This window comes from Hippopotamus amphibius, chromosome 1, assembly GCF_030028045.1.
Source record: "Hippopotamus amphibius kiboko isolate mHipAmp2 chromosome 1, mHipAmp2.hap2, whole genome shotgun sequence".
Lineage (NCBI taxonomy): Eukaryota > Metazoa > Chordata > Mammalia > Artiodactyla > Hippopotamidae > Hippopotamus > Hippopotamus amphibius.
In genome coordinates this window covers 159,256,439-159,277,205 of record NC_080186.1, presented here as the reverse complement: position 1 = coordinate 159,277,205, position 20,767 = coordinate 159,256,439, and the positions used below count along the sequence as shown (strand labels likewise).

At 46.0% G+C, this 20,767-nt stretch overlaps 1 protein-coding gene and 1 non-coding gene across 6 annotated transcripts in view; both read right to left on the bottom strand.

Annotated features, from left to right (window-relative positions):
- FGF1 (fibroblast growth factor 1) overlaps positions 1 to 20,767 on the bottom strand; it is a 90,840-nt gene that overhangs the window by 8,742 nt on the left and 61,331 nt on the right. For 4 of the 5 annotated variants that reach the window (XM_057732315.1, XM_057732299.1, XM_057732336.1 and 1 more), the window contains one exon: positions 8,090 to 8,292. In XM_057732315.1, coding sequence (XP_057588298.1) covers positions 8,090 to 8,258 — 169 coding nt within the window. In that variant the 5' untranslated portion in view covers positions 8,259 to 8,292. Of the gene's footprint in view, positions 1 to 8,089; positions 8,293 to 13,826; positions 13,949 to 20,767 lie in introns of those variants that run through there. The other variant, XM_057732325.1, reaches the window with a different exon arrangement.
- On the bottom strand, positions 18,163 to 18,286 carry LOC130843168 (small nucleolar RNA SNORA36 family). Its single transcript, XR_009050774.1, has one exon. It is a non-coding gene; the product is annotated as a small nucleolar RNA SNORA36 family (small nucleolar RNA).

The following is a 20,767-nucleotide window of genomic DNA, read 5'->3' as shown; positions in this document are numbered from 1 at the left end:
CACCCCTCACCAGAGTGACACAATTGTTAGAACTGATGAACCTACGCTGACACACCATTATTGCCAGGGAAGATTTTTTTTTCAGCTTTTCATTTTCTAGTCCATTTCTGATCTATGCCTTAAATAGTGCCCGTTTGTCTCGCTGTGGGGGTAAGCAGAGTTGACTTTGCTGTCTGAGGAGTCCCGTCTTGGCTGTGTAAACGCCCCACGGAGGTGAACACGAGGCAGAGCTGCCTGGCACACGCCTCAGCCCTCGGCCCTGAGCCCCAACACCAGGGTTGCTGCACTGGTGAGAGTTCGTCTCAAGAGTTTCCTCTGTAAATATTATTACTCCAGGATGTCCAAGTTTCATAGCTCATTTTCACTGGATTTCTTTCTGGCTAAGTTTCTTAAACATATATCCTTCTGCAAGCAGCGCTGGCAGGAAGGAGTAACACCCAGCGTGTTTCTCGTGTAACTGACTAGGTGTCCAACTCCCTAGTGTGACTTCATTCCAGTTTTCCAAACCTACATCCTCCCACAGCTGCTGCTGGGGGGTGGAAAGGAGAGCGAGTGAGAGAGGGGAGCTCAGAAAGAGCGGGAGGGGTTGGCCAACAGCCTTGGCGGAAGCAGCAACCCCTCCCTCTTGGAGCAAGCAAGGGGCTCAGGGAAGGCAACCCAGTCACCACGTATTCAGGGACCGGCCATCTGTGCTGGGTGCTCTGCTCAGTGCCGGCAAGGTCCCTGCCTTCAGGGGTTTACACCTAATTAGGGTACAGACGACCCAGAGTGATCAAGCAGCACAATATCAAAAACCCCACTTGTTTTTGAGCCAAAAGGAAAGAAAAGTGCAACTACAACAAAAACCCTCCTCCTCCCCCCGCCCCCAAATTGTTTTCTCTTTCAAAGAAAAGCAGAAAATAATGTACAGTGAAAAAAAGCGAAAAGTGAATTGCAAGAGTATTTATGGTAAATCTTTGATGAAATTTTTGTAAAAGGCATGAAACAATGTGCACAGCTCATGAATAGATAGAGAGTAAAAGATAAAAATGTGCATTCGATTCAGACCAAATTCATAGCAGTAGCTGTTCTGGGGAGGAGGAGGACTGAGACTGGGGAGGGGAGTGAAGGGAACTTTCCCTTTGTCCTAACTCTTCATTTCTTTAAGAACACAATTCGGAGGCAAGAACAGCCAGCTGGTAACAGTGGGTAACTCTGAGTGATGGAGCGGCTGATGTTTCTGTACTTTCCAGGGGCGCGGGGGGGCGGGAGTGGAGATGGGTAGCTGTTGTGTAAAGCCTGGTTCACGGTCAGCGGGCAGACACTCAGCTTCTTGCTGCTGGTGACCCCTGCGGTGCTCTGTGACCCAGTGCAGGCTTGACCTCAGGTACCACCTAGACCTGAACACAGGTATCTGCAAAAGCTGTGTCTTCTTGGCGGGCAGACAGGGAACCAGGAAAGCTGGTGAAGGGCCACTAAAGCCACGCCTGCTCTGTTCAGTTTCTTCTTCCAACACCTTCCACCAGGTTAGCACCCAGCACACAGAGCGGAGAGCACCTCCTCCTTCCCACATGGGGGATTTAGGACTTGCTTCCTGTGAACGGGAAGGTCGGTGGCTCTGTAGCATCCCGAGGAGGAAGGGGCAAGTACTTTTTGAAAAATGAGACAGGTCATGTAGCTCTCAGGGGACTCAATGTTCCCCCGTTCTGAAATGCAGACAGCGACTTTTGACTTAGCAGAAGAAATGGAAAGCAGTTTTTAAAGAGGTACTCTAGTGATAGATACAAGTATCTTAGAGAACTTCAAATTTATAAAGCACTGTAAAAATGTGCTGCAGAAAGGCTGGAAGCGTTTGCCTGGTGAATCTGTAACCATAGTGTCCCCAGTGGAATCCAGAGTCCTGCTCCATTTCTAGGAATGCATTAGGGTGTGCTGGTTTGGGAATGGCTGATTTATCAAAAATCAGTGTCAAATAACTGAAATGTACAAAATCACCTTTGCAGACCGTGCTCCTGCCTCGTGCTTTGGATCCTCATCCTTTGGACCCCTTCACGGGCCTTTACTTAGGGGAACCTATGTAAGGGGGAATCCAGGGCTTTGAGTGGATGTGCTGGTCCCTGACTAGATAGATGTTCTTCCTTTTTTCCCTGAGGAATTATAAGCCGGTATCTCTGGTTTTCTCTTCTGTTCCTCAAACCCTTCCATTAGCTCTTAATAGTAGTTTATTCACAGTAAGACACGTGATTCCTTACTTTCCAAGGATAGAAAGAAGGAACAGGAATTAGGAGCCCGCCAGTGCCAAGAGACGTGATCTTTGGGGCATTATCCTAGTATCTTCTGGTCCTGCCCCAGGAGTTTTTAAAGATAAGATTACAGCTGGTGCGTTAGGCGGGATGAATGCCTGCAGAGGGAGGTTCTGCTTCTGCAGCACGTTCCTCTGTGGCCTTTAAGCCTCCTTTCCACCTCTGCTCTCCAAAGAGAGGCCAAGAGAGATTATGTGCCTGGTTTATTCTGGGTTGGAGACTTCCCGTCCTTTGCTGTGTTTACCCAAAATGAGGTCAGCCTCATTCAGAACTCGGTGAGGTTGTTTTATGTCAGTGGCATTTATAATTAAAACGTAGCCACAGGCCGGGTGCCGTAAAACATTAGAGAAAGACAGAGAAGAAATAAAATGGAGTTTGTGGAAAAAAAAAGTTCCAGTGGTTTGGAATACATGTATATATATATACACACACACGGAAAAGACTTTTCTTAGAATGTGTAAAGGTGTCTGCTTTTCCTTTAGGGTCTGAAAAAGGTGAAAGGTGCCTGGAAATTTTTGATATAGTCCATGGACTATGTGATATTAAAAAAATTTATCTGGAAAAATCCCTCCTGTATAAGCAGATAAAGGGCAGGTGGGGAGGAGAGGGAGGGAGGCCTTCGGCATGGTGTTCCGCTGGGGAGAGCACTCCTGCCTGAAGACTAGCCCCTCTCTCTACTAGCCTGGCAGCCTGGCCCGGCTCTGCCCACCGGGGTCATCTGCAAAGCCGTTTTGACTTTTGGCCCAAGCTGATGGGGAACAAAGTGCCTTGCCATTAAGTGCCAAGTCGTAGCAGACGGGGAGTCCTGACTGCCCCCCGAACTAGGGCCAGGAGGGATTCACTGAAGGGAAGGAGCCTGCCCTTTCTAAAGGGCTGCAGAGTAGGGTTCTTGGGACCAGTGAACTGCGCTAGTGCCTTTAGGATGTGGTTTGATTTATAAATATTTGATTGGCACACACTTTGCTCAGGAACATTTCCACTTGTGCGGTGAGCGGTGCCGGTAATCCTGCTCCCCGTGCAGCCTCATACGTGCCTGGGGAGGCGAGGGGTGCGCGCCACAGGAGGGGCTGCAGGTTTGGGATGCTCGTGAGCTGTTTCCTATCTTCCAGTGACTGTTCTAGTTATGAATCCCATCCAGGAATAAGTCGAGGCCCCCTTAGGCAGAGAGGGAACTCCAGCAGAAAGAACAGAATCAGGCATGGGGCTCCTCCTTGCTTTGCCCAAGGCAGCTCGCTGTGCCGAGAGCTCAGACAGGGCGGGGCTTGCAGAGCTGCTGTCTGGGCACGAGGTACCTACACGCCAGGCCTTGAGAGCTCCAAGCCTGGACAGCCCCGCCGATGCCGAGATGGAGAGAGCTAGGGTAGCGTTTGTGTAACTCAACAGACTCCAAAAATCGGATGGTTAAATAAGGAAGGCCGAGCAGGCCTCAGGGTGATGCTGAAGGGGAGGGTAAAGACCATATTCCAAGCACTTATCATGTGCCTGGCAGGACGTTAAACACTTTCACAAATTTTCACACTTAAAATTCCTACTTTCCGATGAGGGTGGGTACTGTTGCCATCCTTGTTTTTAAAACAAGGAAACTGAGGCACGTGGAAGACAGACAAGTAACTTCCCCGAGCTGATGGGGAACCAGTAAACAGCGGTGATGGGCCCTGACCCACACGATGGGCTGTGTGAATCCAATGAGTGTATTTGATCAATGTGGGGTGAAACCTCCATCCTGCTGTTGGTGTCAGGGGTGGTAGTGGGCTGGGGAGAGAGCCTTAGTCCTGGAAGATGCAGCTGTGGGTTGGTGCCAAGTTTCCCAGTTACTGGCTGGTCCCAGGCCCTGTGGGCTCAGTGTTCACAAGGTTAGTTCGCAGGGCAGTTAATTATGAATGATAATTAATAACCTCACAGGACCATGGCTAAGAGGAAATGAAAGAGTAGCGCAATGACTGGCAGATATCAGGTGCTCAATAGATATTTATGGAATATATTGATGAATTTGGATTTACCTGCCACCCACACAGTTCACTCACTCATCAAATGAGTATTTCTTGGGCATGATCCCAGCTGCCAGGCAATGTGCTAGACACACAGATTGCAGTGCTGAGCTGTAAGAGATGAAGTCCCCGTCCTCAGGGAGCCCAGTGGGGGAGAGAACCATTAAACAATCGCACAAGTAAACGTGCAGTGATAACCCCAAGGAGGGCTGCCTGGCATACGAGGCACTCCGCAAACGCCCTGTGTCTGAGATGGAGCTGATTCCCTTTCCCTGCCCCTGCTCCTCTTCCAAGAGCCTCCCTCTCCTGGTGACACCACCATTTACCAGGCTCCTCAAGTCAAGCCCTAGGAGTCAGCATGAATCTTCTCACACCCTGCCCCTAGTGCCCCTTCTGGAAGTCTGCAGCTCTCCTCTCCCATCCTACCTGGCCTTCCTGGTATGGTGAAATAACAGATGTCCACAGTCCGCACTGCTAATTGCCTACAGCCGTGATTTGAGCCATTGTAAAGGGATGAACCAAAAACATCTCTGCAGGCCAGAAATTCCCAGCAGCGGAGTCCTTTGACTCAGGTCTGCATTACAGCAGCCCATACACCTACATCCATCGTAGGTTTATACCACTCCAAGAAAGGCCTTGTGTTAGGTTCTAGGAAACTTACTCCCTTGGAGGTAGGAAGAGGACAAAATTTTTGAAAACTTCCCAGTCTTGCCCAGGGCAGATCAACTGGCTGGACTGGGAACAGAGAAAAGCTGTGAAAGTAGGTGGGTGTTTGTTAGTTAGTTTGTTTGTTTTGTTTGTTTGCTTTTGCCTTGTAGAGCTGGAAGGCGTACAGTTCTGTCTTGTGTGATTTATGTAGATTTTGTTAAACATTTGATTGGCTTTTAGAAATATTCTTCCCAAGGGAAGTCTTATTAGAGCGTGGCTGTCCACTTGTCATGTTCAAACTAATGATCAAGGAATAGAAACCATCCCCTCACCAGGCTGTGCTAACCACCCGGGGATCCTCCACTCCAAACCTGCCCAGGTTGATTCTGTTTCTGAAGGACCTTGAAATTTGGAAGGATTGTGACAGTACCACCACTGGGCAGAAGAGGGCGACAGAACCACGTTTAGTGGGTGCCTCCACGGTAGGCAGTCCTCTCGACTGCAGGATCTCCTGAGAATTGTCAGCTTTGTCAGGCACACGAGGCAGTGCTGCTATTCCCATTGCACGGGTGAGGAAACGGAGCCTCAGTATTTTCCCCCAAGATGAGATAGCTGGGAACACTGGAGACTTTTACATTTCTAGACAGGAGAGGATGATTGGAAGGGTCCTGGGCGGGGGGACATGAAGCTGCTTTGGCAGAGCACTGTATGCCAGATGGAGAGAATGGTGATGGCCCGGAGCTGCTCCGGTTAGACAGTGGCAGCATAGGCACATGAACTCAAGGTTTCCGACTCTAAATCTAGGGCCCCTGACTCTGCAGGGGGTATGTGGGTAATCCAGTTCTCCTGGCAGGGACAGGTTTGGGGATGGATTTCTGCTCCGTCACCTCACTTTGATTTCTGTCCTCCTGCACCCTTGTTCTTAGTTCTAGACGAAGTAAATAGGCCAGTGGTGTCTGAATGTTGCCAGAGAGACCTTGAATCCAAACCTGAATCTAGACCCCTGGCCTTGGTGAGCAGTGGTGTTATGGAAGAGAAGAGACTAGGTAAGGTCCTGAAGTGTTGCACTGTATTTCCATGTGCTGCGCTGGATACATGGAAATCTTGGTGGCGGTGATGGTGACAGCGGTGACGAGAATAGCAACATGAACCAGCGTGCGCTGAGGAGTTACTCTGGGTCAAGGGACTGTGCCAAGAATTTTCACTACATTATCTCATGTCATCCTCCCAAGGAACCTGTGAGGCAAGTAATATTATTCTTATTTTCACGTGAGAAAAGAGAGGCCAGAACGGTTAAGTAACTAGCCCAAGTTCACTTGGGAAGTAATTAATCCAGTGCAGACCTCATCAGATACACTCCTACGGTACCGTATGCTGCCCTGAAGGGCTCCTGACATCTTAGGTTGGGCAGCTGAATTTGCAGCACTGTTCAGATGTTGTCCCAAAGTTCCATACCCAGAGTGCAGTCTATAATGTTAGCAGTGAAGTCATATACCATTTGTACAGTAATTCCAGTACTTGTAATTGTAGCCTCTTGCTACCCCAGAATTCAAGGTTTCCCAGAAAAGCCAGCTTAACCCCATGGAATATATCACTAAGGGTGTTGATTCTCCTGGGATTCTAAAGACCAGAGAGCATTCCCATTGCCTCAGAAAACTGATAAAGCTTATTAGAAACATTTAGACCCTTCAAGAAATTACAGCTTGTTCCTTCTGTGTTGTATGAGGCATATCACATGAATTGTGTAGCTTGCCTGACACAACACAACAGACTGCAGTCTAAGTCCATTTATTTGCAGTGAACATGGCTTGTGTATGTGTTTGACATACTCAGTAGTCTTTTTTGCTTCACTCTGGTACCTATTTTTCATCAGGTTTAAGGCATTCAGCAGGCCCAGCTGAAGACAAGCCATCAAAACCAAGCTGAAAAAAATCTAACCCTGCAGCAGCCAGCCCCTAACCTCAGCCTTCCTGCTCCTCATCTCAAGGGTCTGCTTGGTGGGTGGAAAGGAAGCGATGGTGCCGCCTGGTTGGTAAATGCTGGCTTTCGGCCCCACCACCTGTGCATCTGAGGATGGAAAGGGAGCACCACTGGGGTGGGTGTTTGTGCTTAGTGCCTGCAACCTTTGGTGCATATCCCATGAATAAGAAAGACTACCTGATATATAAACCATCACATCAAAGCCAGTGTTCTGCATTCCATTTTAAAGCCATCCTGTACACCTTAATATCTACCTGTGCTATTCCATGTCTCCTGATTTCATCCACACTTTCCTTCTCTTGGTTCGTGACATGTTTGACCCTTCAGACCCTCTTAGTGAGGCCAGATCTGACTTTTGGCTCCTCTCCAACATCTAATGCCTCCGTGGTGCTCAGGGAATCCCCGATCACATCACAGTAGGACCCAGACGTCTAATATCAAACATACACACCACAGCCAGAAGTATTAAAGCAGAAGGAAGAGATTTTTGTTCTCAGATAGTCGAGGAGATTCTTTTCTCCAAAGTCATACCTGCATTTATCAATGCCACCTGAGAGCTGGGCCGGCAGGAAGGCCCGTAAGAGCTACTCAGCCTTTGGCTGGAATAGCTCCCGCTCTTTGGTTTCTGTAAGGTCTGGAGAATGACTTACCCCTCCCGCTGACCACAGCCACATCTGCATGATATGCACAGTGAGAGCAGCACAATTTATGATGTGTGAGACTATGACTATGAGCTAGGATTTCACAAATCAAGCCCGGTGGAAGCATAACCTGGGGAGTCAGTTAACTTGAAATTGAGCCCACGTCTTTGTAGGGGGCTTACCGCCCCTGCCCTGTGTGGCCCTTCCCGTCATGCAGCGAGCAGGGCCCTGACCAGCCTTGGGGACCAGAGCACTCGCTAGTCACAGAAACCTGGAACAACGGAACATTGGTGGCCAGTCTGATCTCACAGCAGTCGTGTTACGTCAACAGAGAATCCTCTTAAACTCTTGAAATAGGACCCCTTAGGCAGACTGTAGCCTGCACAACTCCCCCCTTTTCCACACCTAGACCCTTTATACCTCGTTCCCCATGCCTCTGAGTGTGTCATGCCTGAATAGAGCCTTGGAGAAGAGGGTGCAGCCCTTAGCTATCCTCCCTTCTCCCGTCCTTGGCTAAGGAAGACACCAGAGGGGTGAGGTGGGTGCTTACTGTGCTGGTCACTCCTGTCCCTCGTCCCATCCACTGTGCCATCTGGAAGGATCCTCAGGAAGTGGCCCCCGTTGCTACAGTAGAGGAGTTTGGGCTTCTTGTAATTCCCTGGAGGCAGATTAAACTTCTCGGTCAGGGCCGTGAAGGTTGTGATTTCCCCTTCAGCCATGGCTCAGCAGCTCCTGGTTACCACGCTTTCAAGGCTGTAAGAAATTAAACAACCCTGTGGAACGTTCTTCCAGCGAAGGTGCAGCGTGCGCTTTCAAGACGGGAAGGAGAGCCTCGGGGCACAGGCTCCTGGGTGGGTGGTGACCACAGACTGCCCAGGTGCTGCCCACAGTAAATGGGCCTGCGAGGTGGCCAGTGGTTAAGGAAGGATGGTCCCCAGCAGGGGAGGGATTTTCAGGCATTTCCCACTTCCCAATTGGACATAGCTCTGGACCAGGCTGTGCGTTTTTTAGAACATCAAATTTGATCATTTGGCAGAGGGAAAAAAAAATAATGTTTTGGTCCCTCCTTCTGATCCACACACATCCTCAAATTAAACGCCAAAGTTGCACTAAAATAACACTCAAGGTCTGGCTGAAACCCACAAAAGCCGAGAGGCCAACACTGAGGTTGTGTCCTCCACCCTCCCACTGTTTTGACCAGGTGCTGAGGCCCGTGCACAGAGATAGCCTGGGGAGCCTGGGCACGAGAGACCCATGGGGAAGGCAGGGGCGGCGGTGGGTGGTGTTTCCGAAACAGCCGACGGTTACTGCGTAAAGGAAAATTCTGGGTTTGCTGGTGGGAACAGAACCAGAGCTGGAGAAGAAGGCACGTGGAGGTGTTCAGTGGGGTTTTTAAAGGGCAGTCACTGTGCCACAGGACATTGTAAGGGGTGGAGCATTTTGAAGGCTCTGCTAGCTATCGCCTGCATCCACAGCTTCCTGTATGTCGTCAGATCACACAGGGAAGATGGTAGTCTGTTCCTGGTACAAAGGCCATCTTCATCCTAATTATTTCCAATGAGACGTGCTTACTATGACACAGAAGCCACCATACTACTTATTATAATCCTCTAATGTTGTATACACCCACTGTATACAAATTTATATTATTAGTGTAAACATGCATCAATGACACCTCTAAGGATCAAGAAGCAAAGCTAGTAAACTTTACTATTTTAAAATACCTACTTGCCCCACCATTTAGGAGAATGAATTGGTACTGACTATGAGGACTGTACAAGAAAGAGGTGAAGAAGAGACCAGAAAACCAATGTGGGAACTTCATCTTATAAGAGTGAGTCGGGGCTGATTGTGTACCCTGATTATCAAGCGGCCTTATAAGAATCATTGTCAACATCAACATCAACATTGTGGGCTATGAGTTAACTCATGTCACCCTCACCGTAACCCTTTGAGGCAGACCCTAATATTATCCTCACTAATATTATCCTCACTTCTTATAAAGTGAAACCGAAGCTTACAGCTGCTCAGTGGCCTGTCCAAGGTCAACAGCTAGTACGTGAGCCTCAAAAGGGGTCTGTTGAAAGAAAGCCCTAATTGCCTTTAATCATCGTGACAATGTTAAGTGACTTCACTGATACCGCAGTATTATTACCGGAAGTGGGAGTTTTACCTGCTGCCTGGCACGTGCATCTGCCTCCATGACCTGATCGTTTATTAAGTTACTCATTTGTGACCTAGGTATTGGCGGTCACCACCAACAGCCTCCACTTTTGCCCCCACGCAGATCCTCTTTCCCCGGAGAGTCCAAGTCACCAGGTGTTAGGAGGCCTGTGAACTTGACGAAGGCCAGCCAGCCTCCTGTGTTCCTCACACTCCCCGTCCACCCGTCCCTGGAGTGGCCTCATGGAGCTGCTTGCATAGGAGGTAATTCCATAAGAAATCAGGGCAGCGATTTGGGTGATTTGTCCTGGTGACTTTGGAATTCGGGTTCATGTTGGAAGCCTCCACGTGTTTCCTCCGCTCCAGGTATTTTAATGTGTTTGGTACCTCTCTCCCAATCTACAGCCACACAGGCTATGGTTTGAAGTCCCTCCAAGGACCCCCAAAGAGAGTTTTACATACACCGTATAAACTATCTTTAAAGTCAGACCACCCCCAAATATCCGCTTCACATATGGTGAAACTCTGTCTGGCCCTTTTCATTGAATACAATAACAGATGAAAAATTAATTTCACATACATCAGTTTCACAGGGAAGACTGCAGAATTCACCTTGCACAGCACTTTGCATTTCCTTGCCAAACCCTCACTCTCTCTTCCAAAGCCCTCTTTATCCATGAGCCTCTAAGTCTCTGTGCCCATCTCTGTCTCTGTCACTCTCTCTCATTGTCTTTGTAGTCAGCCCTTTCCCCTCCCAGCCTCTCAATCTCCCTCTCCCTCCGCTTCCTCGCTCCACTCCATTCTGGATCCCCTCTGATGTATAGCAATTTAGCACTTCCAAACATGGACAGCTTCACCCATCGTGTCTCATTAGCATACAGCAATGACCAGGTCCTTCTTCCTTAAATTACAGCTAAGAAATAATCTATATTTTTTGTTCCATCAGTTTTTTTCAAGCACTGACCGAGTACTTAATTTGGTACAGGAGACGATTATATGCTGGTGGTGGCCATTCACTGTACAAATAGCCATTTGTATTGTTTGTCTTAGATGGGCAGTTTTGTTTTTTGCTGTCAAATGGAGGCCCACTGGTTGTGCAGCAGTCGCACTGGTGAGGACAGCCTCCCTTCTAGATCCAGCACCTGTGGGGAGTCTCCATTAAGCTGTTTTCTAAGTGTTGCATATGGATTTAACTCTACCTGTTTGCATTCTTGCTTCCATCCCATTGAGGTAAAGGGATCAGATGCACCAAAAGCCTGGCCGAGGTTGGAGGCATCAGTTCTGGCCAAGAATTATACTGATGCTCACATTCACGTGTGTATAAGCCGTGAAGCCTGGACTTTGTCACTGCGAGCTCTCCCCAGCAAAAGGCCTTCTGCCAGAGGCCAGTGGGCATCCCCTCCCTCTTGATTGCATAGTAACCTGGGGTATACAAGCCCGTGGCTCTGCTCCCCCCAGTAAGAAGGACAAGGATAGGGTGGCTGCACTGACTTCAGGTTTCTCCCATCACCCTTCAACCTAAAACCTGCAGGCAACATGCCGATGCTCGAAAATAAGCCTTGAGTCAACGTGAACTATAGACTATGGCAGTGGGATTTATGAATCAGCTGAAACACACAAAAAATGAAATCTCTTTTTGTTGGTGAAGGGAACTCCAGAGGCACAAAATGCGCCCCCTACCCCTTTACCCCTTTTTGCTTTATTTACAGTTTACCTGTGTTTTAAGCAGTGGTTGGTCCAAAGTTCTTTGCCAATCCAGTATTTGTTAAAGAATAGTAATGAAGGAAGTATGTGACGTGGTAAAACCATTAGGCGGCAGCCTTACCAGGCCCTTGAGGATTCTCACAAATTGCTCTAATAAATGAATCCATTAACTAGGTGAAATCAGGCATTGAGCATAATGGAAATTTATAAGCCCTGCTTCTGGTTACTGTTGTCTTTTTGTTGGCTCCTAGGGGAGGGGGTTATCTGTGTGTGTGTGTGTGTTGGGAGATGGAAAAGATCAAGCCCGATGGACTCCATGTCATTGTCATGTGCTAATAAGCCCAGCCCTCTGAGATTTAGGGAACTGGGGAGATTTTCTCGTCTTACCAGTGACACCAAAGTGAGGGGGACACCAAGCCTATTGGAATGTCCATGTTAAGCCTGACATATTTTGTTAGCCGTAGCCACTGGAAGAGAACCTGAGCTCTGACACATGAACAGGATAAGTATGTGCTCTCACCCAGGAATACAACAGTCACTTTTCAGTGTGGGAGAGGGAGCAACACTGCATAGCCCCAGCTATGCACAAATTGGCTCTCGGAGCCTGGTCGAGTCATTCACTCCTTTGCATATGTTTCCTCTAATAATCCCCACCCCACCTACCTCAGAGTTGACTGAGGGGTTAAATGGGCACAGTATTGATAACACTACTTGGAAAGCTTACAACTTTGACCTGACCTCTAGGAGATATGAGTAAGTGGTTATGTTGCCCTAGTTGAAGCCTGATGTGGTCTAGGTCAGCTGCAGTTGAATGCTTAATTGAAAATAATGCTTCAGTTGGTATGGAAATAGAGCTTTTCATTCCCTCTCATATTTGGCAAAAATTAGCTAAGCCTCTCTTCCCTCATCATTTAAGCCACAAACATAGTAGAGAGGATGGAGGAGGCAAAGGTAAGCCATGGCTATATAAGAGAGAGTCCAGGTCACTCTTTCAGACTCAGTTCTCAGCTTATCAACAGTTATTGAAGGAATATTTGTGAAGCTTGCTGTTTCTAGGACACATTTGTGTTCAGTTTGGCCCTGGTGGCTAGGTCAGAAGGGAAGACATGGTTCTAAGAATAAAGGGAAGGCAAACACTGATGTTTATTTTTTTAATTTTGTTTTTAACCCCATCAGTGCTTAAGCAATGCAGAATACCCATGAAGGAGGATATTTTGCAAAGTATATGAAGCCACTGAAGATAGGCGTGTAGGCATCTGTTAAGGTGATAATTGGGTATGTGTCCTCAAACCCAGCATATGTAAAACAGATCTCACCTTTGGTCTCAAATACGCCCTAAGTCCTTGATCCCATATCTTTGAATGGCATCACCCAAAAGCCTTAACTCTGCCTTAGAGATATTAATTAACCTTAGATTTTGATAAGTCAAATATGCATGTTAAATGTTAAGGGTAACTACTAAAAGAAAAGAAATAGAATGCATTAATTCAAATCAGCAACTGGTAGGGATAAGGGAAAAGGGGTGAAATAAATAAAACTGTACTTATCCCAAGGAATCTAGAAAAAACAGAAAAATAATAGAAATATTTTTTAAAAATTGCTCATAATTAGGTGGCAGAAATAAATTCAGATATATTTATAATCACAATAAATGTAAATGGCTAAATTTACTAGCTACTGGGTTTTAAAAAAAATCCATCTATACTCTGATTATAAGAGAGACATTTAAAACATGAGGACACAGAAAGGTTAAAAGCAAAAGGATTAAAAATAAACAACAACAAAAATAGACACCTAATGTTAACAAAAACTAAAAAATTGGTATGGCAGTATATCATATAAAGTAGGTCTAAGGTAAAAGGGATGATCAGGAATAAAAGGAATCACTGCACAATAGTAAGAGGATCAATTCAACAGAAAGATATAAAAGTTCTAAACTTGTGTATACTTAATGACATAGCCTCAAAATATAAAGTGAAAATTGACAAATATGTAAAGAGAAGCTGTTGACCAATCCACAGTGATAGTGGGAGATTTTAACACATTTCAGTCATAAATGATAGAGCAAACAAAATATTAAGCAAACATAATAAGGATGTGGAAGATTAAAATACACAATTAAATGCTTAATGGAATGAACCATGTCAGAGAACCCTGCACCCAACAATTAGTGAACACCATTCTTCTCAAAGACACATGGAGCATTTATAAAAATTGACCATGTACAAGGTCATAGGCAAGACAACACAAATAGAATTCATTTTGTCAAGGCTATTCTTCAGTTAGAGTAGAAATCACTCCCACCCATCCCACTGGTGACAAAGCGCTTTCAGCTGTCCCTCTTCAACATCACCTAGCATCACTGTCCCTTCTCCATTCTCACTGTGCTGCCTGAGTGCAGGTGCAACACCTTCTCTCACCTGGGCTGCTGAGGCAGGCAGCAGTGGCCTCTCTTCTCCAGCACTGCTCTCTTCCAGTCCACTTTCCACCCTGCTGCCACTGACCCTTCTTACATGTGAAAATGAGCATCCCTCTCCTGCTGAAGATCTTTCACTGTGTCCGTGGGTTCCCTGCTGCCGTCAGGATAAAGCCCAGACCCCACCATGACCTGTAAGGCTTTCCTCATCGGGTCTCCGCCTCACCTTGTAGCCTTTTCTCTTATTGGTCTGCTCTTCTTGGAGTACCCCCACACCCTCACACTCATCCAAGCCACATTCTCTCCCTCCCCCTTCCTCCATCCTTCCACTGTGGCCTGGCTAGGTCATACTCATCCTTCAAAAATTCATCTCAGATATTTCCTCCTCCAGAAAGCCTGTTTGGACACATCCCCAGCCCTAACCTCCCTACTCTTCCTCCATTCCACACAGACCTGTTTAGATTAGTTGATTCCCTAATGCTCTCATAGCAGCATTCCATTTCCTCTGTCACAGCGCTGGATGTAGTTGCTGTGCATGTTCCCTGCTTAAACCCTTCATTGTTTTCCCATTGCTCTGGGATAAAGACTAAGGCCAGAATAAGCCCTGCAGGGCTCTGTGAGCACCAGCCCTGGCCTCTGCCCCTGCCTCATTCCTTATCTCTCCAAACTAGCCTTCCACGTCCTTGAAACCATGCATTCCCGCCCACCTTAGGACTTTTACCTATGCTCTTCCCTCTCTCTGGAGCACTGTTCCTTTCCTCCTCCTCTTTTTTCTTCAAGTCTTAGTTCAACTGCCAATTCCTCAAGGAAGCCTTGCCTGACTTCCCATAGCTGGATCAGGTTCCTCTAGTTCTCACAGGACCATTTAAAATTTCCTCAGAGCTTTTACTTCAGTTTTTAATTACACCTTCATTCTTGTGATTATTTAATTAATGTCTCTCTTCATGACTGAACTGTCAGCTCCAGGATAGTACAAACCAATCTGTCTTGCTCACCATGGTATCCTAGTACCTGGCAAAATGCCTGGCACTGAATGGGCATTTGATAAATATTTGTTGGAAGAGTGAATGAATATAAATTAACTGTGTTTGTTTGACTGTCTCCTTCATTAGTCTCTGAGGCCCTGGAATAGAAACTGTGCCTTTTCTTTCTAGACCCAGCACTCAGCAAATGGCTGCACGTGATCAGTGTCTTGTGCACATTCATTGATTGGATATCAGGCTAGTCCCTTCTCAAGAGCCTCTTATGGAAACATATCATCCTCTTATGGAAACATAAACACCTAATTAGAAGGTGGTCTCCTACAGGTATTAACAGAGTAGCTCAGCCAAGAGCCTACGTGTATTTTTTTTTAATTAATTAATTAATTTATTTATTTATTTTGGCTGCACCGGGTCATAGTTGTGGCATGCATGCGGGATCTAGTTCCCCAGTCAGGGATTGAACCTGGGCCCCCTGCATTGTGAATGCAGAGTCTCACCCACTGGACCACCAGAGAAGTCCCTACATATATTTTAATTATGTTCAAATTAGGGCTGGAAGATCCTACCCTGGATTAAAAGCAGGCCCAAACCTGTTTCCCATCTCATAGAAGATACTTCCTTACTTCTTCACAGAAAATATTAAGGATCTAAAGGAAGGGATTAGACTCTTTGGTCTCAAGTCTGACCTCCTCATCTGACTGAGAGAAAGTGGGTAGGCTCTGGAAAAAATTTCCAGGTGCTGTTATTTCTGCCAGGGAGTGTCAGGTTGGCAGGGACCCACTTCATACCCTCTGGTGAGGAAAGGGAGACAGTGTGTTCTTCTTTTTTTCGTACTCCACCTTCAGTGATCTACCCCAGGTCTGAGGAAGGAACAGAGCCATGGCTGACTGGCCTGGGCTATCACGTCCACGTGCTCCTAGGGCGGTTCTGTTCTGTGAGCTGAAATCTTATCTTCCACAGTTAGCAACAGATTATGGATGTGGCCATGGGATGGACTTGACAGCGGTATGTAGAAGGAGGCTCCTACAGATTTGTGAAAGCCAATTATTAATTGTTCACGAATTTTGCGAGCCGGTTATTGAACGATTAGTAGCTTGAAATTGGCCTCCGTGAGAGTATTTACACCACAGAAATGGGCAAATGCTATAAGTCAAGGCTTTCTCTCTCTCTCTCTATTCTTCCTTTCCCTCCCTCCTCCCCTCTTTTCTCCTTCCCTCCCTCCCTTCCCTCTTTTTTCCTCTGACTGCTAAACTCAGGTTGGAGTCCTGGCTGGACACTCACTAGCAAATTACGCAATCTCACAGAGCCTCAGTTTCCTCATCTCCGAAACAGGTCCCCATAGCAGTAGCTGCTGCACAGAGTGCTCTAAGTCTTGAAATATAATGCATACAGGCACTGAGCCCAGCACTTAAAAACTTGTAAGCATTCAATAGACATTAGCTTGACTATCAGCCTCCCTGCATCTTACTGGTTAGTTTTGCCAGTCATCCGTGCTGTTGACTTAGGATTGAACAAACTTAATTTGTAACATTTAGTGATATTTTAGCAATACTTGAAAATACTATTTTCTAAGTGATAGGGTAGAATTTTTCCTTACCACCGATATGCAAGGAAGCTCTCTTCTCATTTGCTCAGGTGCTGAATATGATATACTGGTGACCAGTTCTCAGTATGTTTCATGGGTTTGTGTGTGTTAATGTCCAGGATGACACAGAACCTATGGGTTCAGTAGTCTTTGCCTCCTGTTCTTTAATTTAGGGTCCTTCTAATCCTTAAGAATCCTAAAGTCACTGAGAGTACACTATCCCCTGGCTTCCAGAATCAGATATTACCTGAAGGAGATCAAGATGTCATACTCTGGATGACAACTTCTACTCAGCACCTGCCGGGGGCAGAATGCTGCAGGTGTTCTGGAAGTTTACAAAAGAAAAGAAGGAAAAATAAAAGGAAAAGAAAAAGAAAGGCCTGAAATCCCTAATTTATAATTCTGAAATGCAAAAGACTCTGAAAACCAGAAGTCCTTCGTAATTCAAATGTGGCAAAACCAGACCCAAACTGTCCTGTCCTTTAAAGACTATTTAAAGTCTTTATTTATTCCACTTTGTGTTAATATTTATATTATCTGGTGCAGAGTTACTAACATGTTTGATTATAGGCTACTACGCCAGACGCCACTGGAGTTGTTCCGTAACATACAACGTATGTACCATACTACCTTCCTAAAATCCCCCCAATTCTGGATTCGGAAACATATCTAGCCCCAAGTCTTTTCAAGTGAGGAATTCTGGACCTGTAGTAGAAATCTCAGTGTCTGCCTTTAAGGAGTTTACAATCGGGCCATACCAGACTCATCAAGCTGTGCTTCAGCTAAGAGGGGCATAGATACTTAGAGCATGTGTAGCCGGCAGGAAGTGGGGGCTGTTCATCTAATCAGGCAGTGTCACCCCGCAGCTCAGTCCCAGCCTTAGCTCTCATATTCCTCAACGAAGAGTAGGAAATATGAGCAGACACATACATTCCGAAGAATCTCCTCCAATATCCTTCATTCCTTCCCTTGATTCTGGATCTTTAATTCTCTGCAGTTGGCTTATCCACTCCCAAACACTTCCCCCCAGGGCATCATTTAGTTGGAGGTCATGAATTCTTTCAAGAATTTTAGAGAAAACAGCCTCCTCTCAGAGGAAAAACAGAGCACATCCTGGTGTAGCAGCATGCTCTGCAGGCCCCAGTTCTGTCTGAACTTTAATGGTACACCCCAGGCCAGAGCATCCTGCAGGCGCTCAGCCGTCCTGAAGACCTGCACACATCTTCAACAGAAATATCCTTCCTGCAGACTGATGCTTTAAAGCCCCAGGGCTTTGAGCCAAACGCAAAGTGATTCTGCAGGGGCTCTGGCAGCTCTGGCCCCCTTTCTCTAGCCTTCTCTTACTGATGTATCTCCAAAAGTCTTTTGAATCTGTTGCGCAAGTTACAGTCTCCAGAACCAGCGAGGACATTCCTTTCTTGAAATCAGCAGACCTTCCAGCTCGTAGAAAGAGAGTCTGTTTGCTGATCTTTTTTTTTTTTTTTTTTCTTCTTCTCTCCTGGCCTAGAAAATTTGCCTTCTCCAAACTCAGTCTTTTGAAGTATGTGTTTGTTATCTCTTTGGAAATGCTGAGAGCTTGCCCTACCATATGTTTCCCAATAGCCTGCTCTGGACATACCCATAAATAATAAAATATGTCCATAAATAATAAAATAGTGACCTTTTCTCGAACATTTACTGTGTACCAGGTACTGTCTTAAGTGCTTTACATACCTTATTTTTATTAATCTCAAAGAAATTCTGTTAGACAGGCACTGATTTTTTATCTTTCTTTTTATAGGCTGAGAGGTAAATGAATAGAGTAATATTTTCTATGCAGTCATCTACCCTAGCCAGTTTGATGTCCCGGAGTTTAATTAACAGAACAGGGGAGCTGCCCTGAGCTGAACTCAAGGCGTTACTTTTTTATCCCCCATTTTGCAGCTGAGGACATCAAGGCTCAGAGAGCTTAAGTAATTTATCTAAGGTCACAGAGCTATGTAAATGTGAAAGCGGAGAGCTGAAGGGAAGCTTTTCTGACTCCAGAGTCCATGATTTGAATTGCCAAAGAAATGTGAGAAAGAGAATAAAATGCCCCTTGGACTGAGTGATCCTTAGCTTTTCTACTTTTTTTACCCCACCAGCCTCCATAGCTCGCAAAACCCCATGGGCTGTGTTCTGCAGGAGGTAGTTGTTTTCCTTGAATGAAGTCTTTGCAGGTTTCTCCCCTGATACATGGCTGTGGTCTTCCACAGAGGTACCATGGTCCCTACTGGCACTTTCCTGATTGTCGCTGTGTTCCTTCCCCAAAATGGCCCAGCGTTGGCCAAGTCCATCTTGGCTTTTGTCACGGCAGTGTCATTTGCCTTTGCTTTTAAAAGGCTGGGGTGAGGCCAGAGACCACTGGGCAAACTGAGTGAAAGATCTCCTTCTGATTGAGTTGGAAAGGCCATGGAAAAGGGAAGTTCTCATAGACATGGCTTTTGGTTTCTGCTGTGTCTGTAGCTCACTTGCATGACCAGGCAAGTCATTTAATCTTTCTGATCCTCATCTGTAAAAGAAAGCTGTTAAGAGGACCAGTCTCATTGTGGGGCCATGAGGATGGAACAGAGTGAGGCCTGGGAAGGGCCTTGCATGTAGTGAGTGCCTTGGAAATAGAAGGTACTATGACTGTTATTCATAAGTGCCCACGTTTTAGCATGTTATTTACACTTGGGGTTTCACAAAGCATCTTGGGGTGCCTGTTGTATAGACTCTGAATGAATGAATTCAGGAAATATGTTCTCAGAAAAGCTGCTGGGAAAAGGTGTAAAAAACCCAACTTAAAAAAATATTCCCTATGGAAGAAGGTGATCTCCCAAGGTTAGCTTCCTTTTTTCTAACAATCCTTTGAAGCAAGGTGAATAGCATTTGTTGGCGAATAGTACTTGCCAGAGTTGGAATCGCTGGTTATCCCTCTAGGACTTTGGAGGAGTAATGGAAGGCCCATCACTTTTTCTTTCTCTTATTTTCCCTTGTATCTATTCATCCTTCCTTTCTTCCTATATTTATTAAATGTCCATCAAGCATATGCCAGGCATGGTGAAACAGGGGTAATAGGATTGTTGTGAGGATTAAATGAGATAATTGTATGTAACAATTTTTAGCAAAGCATTTAGCATATTTAGAGCCTGATAAATGTTAGCCATTAACGTTACCATCAGAAATCAACTGTTTTGCACCTTCTGTCTTAGTCTTCAGAGTAAGGAGAAAGGATATTGTCTAAACCACCTGGGGGCTTGTGGTGATTTATGTCATTAGTTTTCATTCCATAATATCTATTTTAGAGCAGAGGGTTACATGGTGGCCTCTTGTGTTACAGGTGGAGATGGTCAGCTAGACAGGACAAGAGTTGAGGAAATGAACGAAATGTCAAAACTTTACATAAAGACAGGATCAGTGAGTGGCTTTTCCCTTTTGCCTCAGCTTCCTGAAAAGGCTTAGCACAGCACTGTCACTGATCCTTTTCAAGAGAACTTTGATATTTTGTTCATCATGGACTTTTCTGCATTAAGTTTGATTTTTTAAAAACCTTGCATTAAAATAGTATTTCTCTTGATTTCTGAGTAAATTTTGCACCTGGAGCAAGTACCTCCCTCGTCCCACACTGGTCCCAGCCCAGTTAGCTAGTTGACCTCTCTAAGCTTTCATGATCAAGCCCTTCGACTCTAGTTAAGGGCTATCAAATTCATGTTCTTATCACCCATTGTCAATACCCAGTCCTGTGCACCACCAGCTCCTGTCTTAACCTCTAAAGTAGCCCCCGCTTTTGTTCTTGGCCCCCTCTAGTCATGTCTATGCACAGAAGCAGATCTTTTAAAACCTATATCAGATGATCACTTCCTGGCTTAAAGTCTTCTGTGGCTTTCTATTTCCATAAAGTAAAACCCAAACCCTTACCATGGTCTATAAGACCCTATGACCCAGCCTGATCTCGCATTCTTCCCTCCATTTGCCCGTTATGTTCCAGCCACTCCTGTCTTCTCTTAGATCCTTGAGTTCACAGAGGTCTTCTCCACATGGCTGCCTCTCCAGCAATGGCCTTCCCCACCTCTTTCCACCTTGCAGATGGTGGCTGAAGCACCCCCTCCTCGGAGATCTTCCCTGACCTCCTGGTCTAAGGTCTGTCCCCCTCTGCTTCTCTTATTCTCTTCTGTTGCCTCTTGTTCTTTCCCTTTTAACATTTCTCATCATTTGTAATTTCATTGTTTGTTCACTCATGTGTTTACCGGGGTGATGTCTTTCTCCCCCACTCGACTGTAAGCTCCTGGAGGACAGAGCCATGTTTATTCGCCACCTTCTCCCAGCCTCTAAACCATGCCTGGCACAGAGGAATTGCTCGACCCTTCTTGAGTAAAT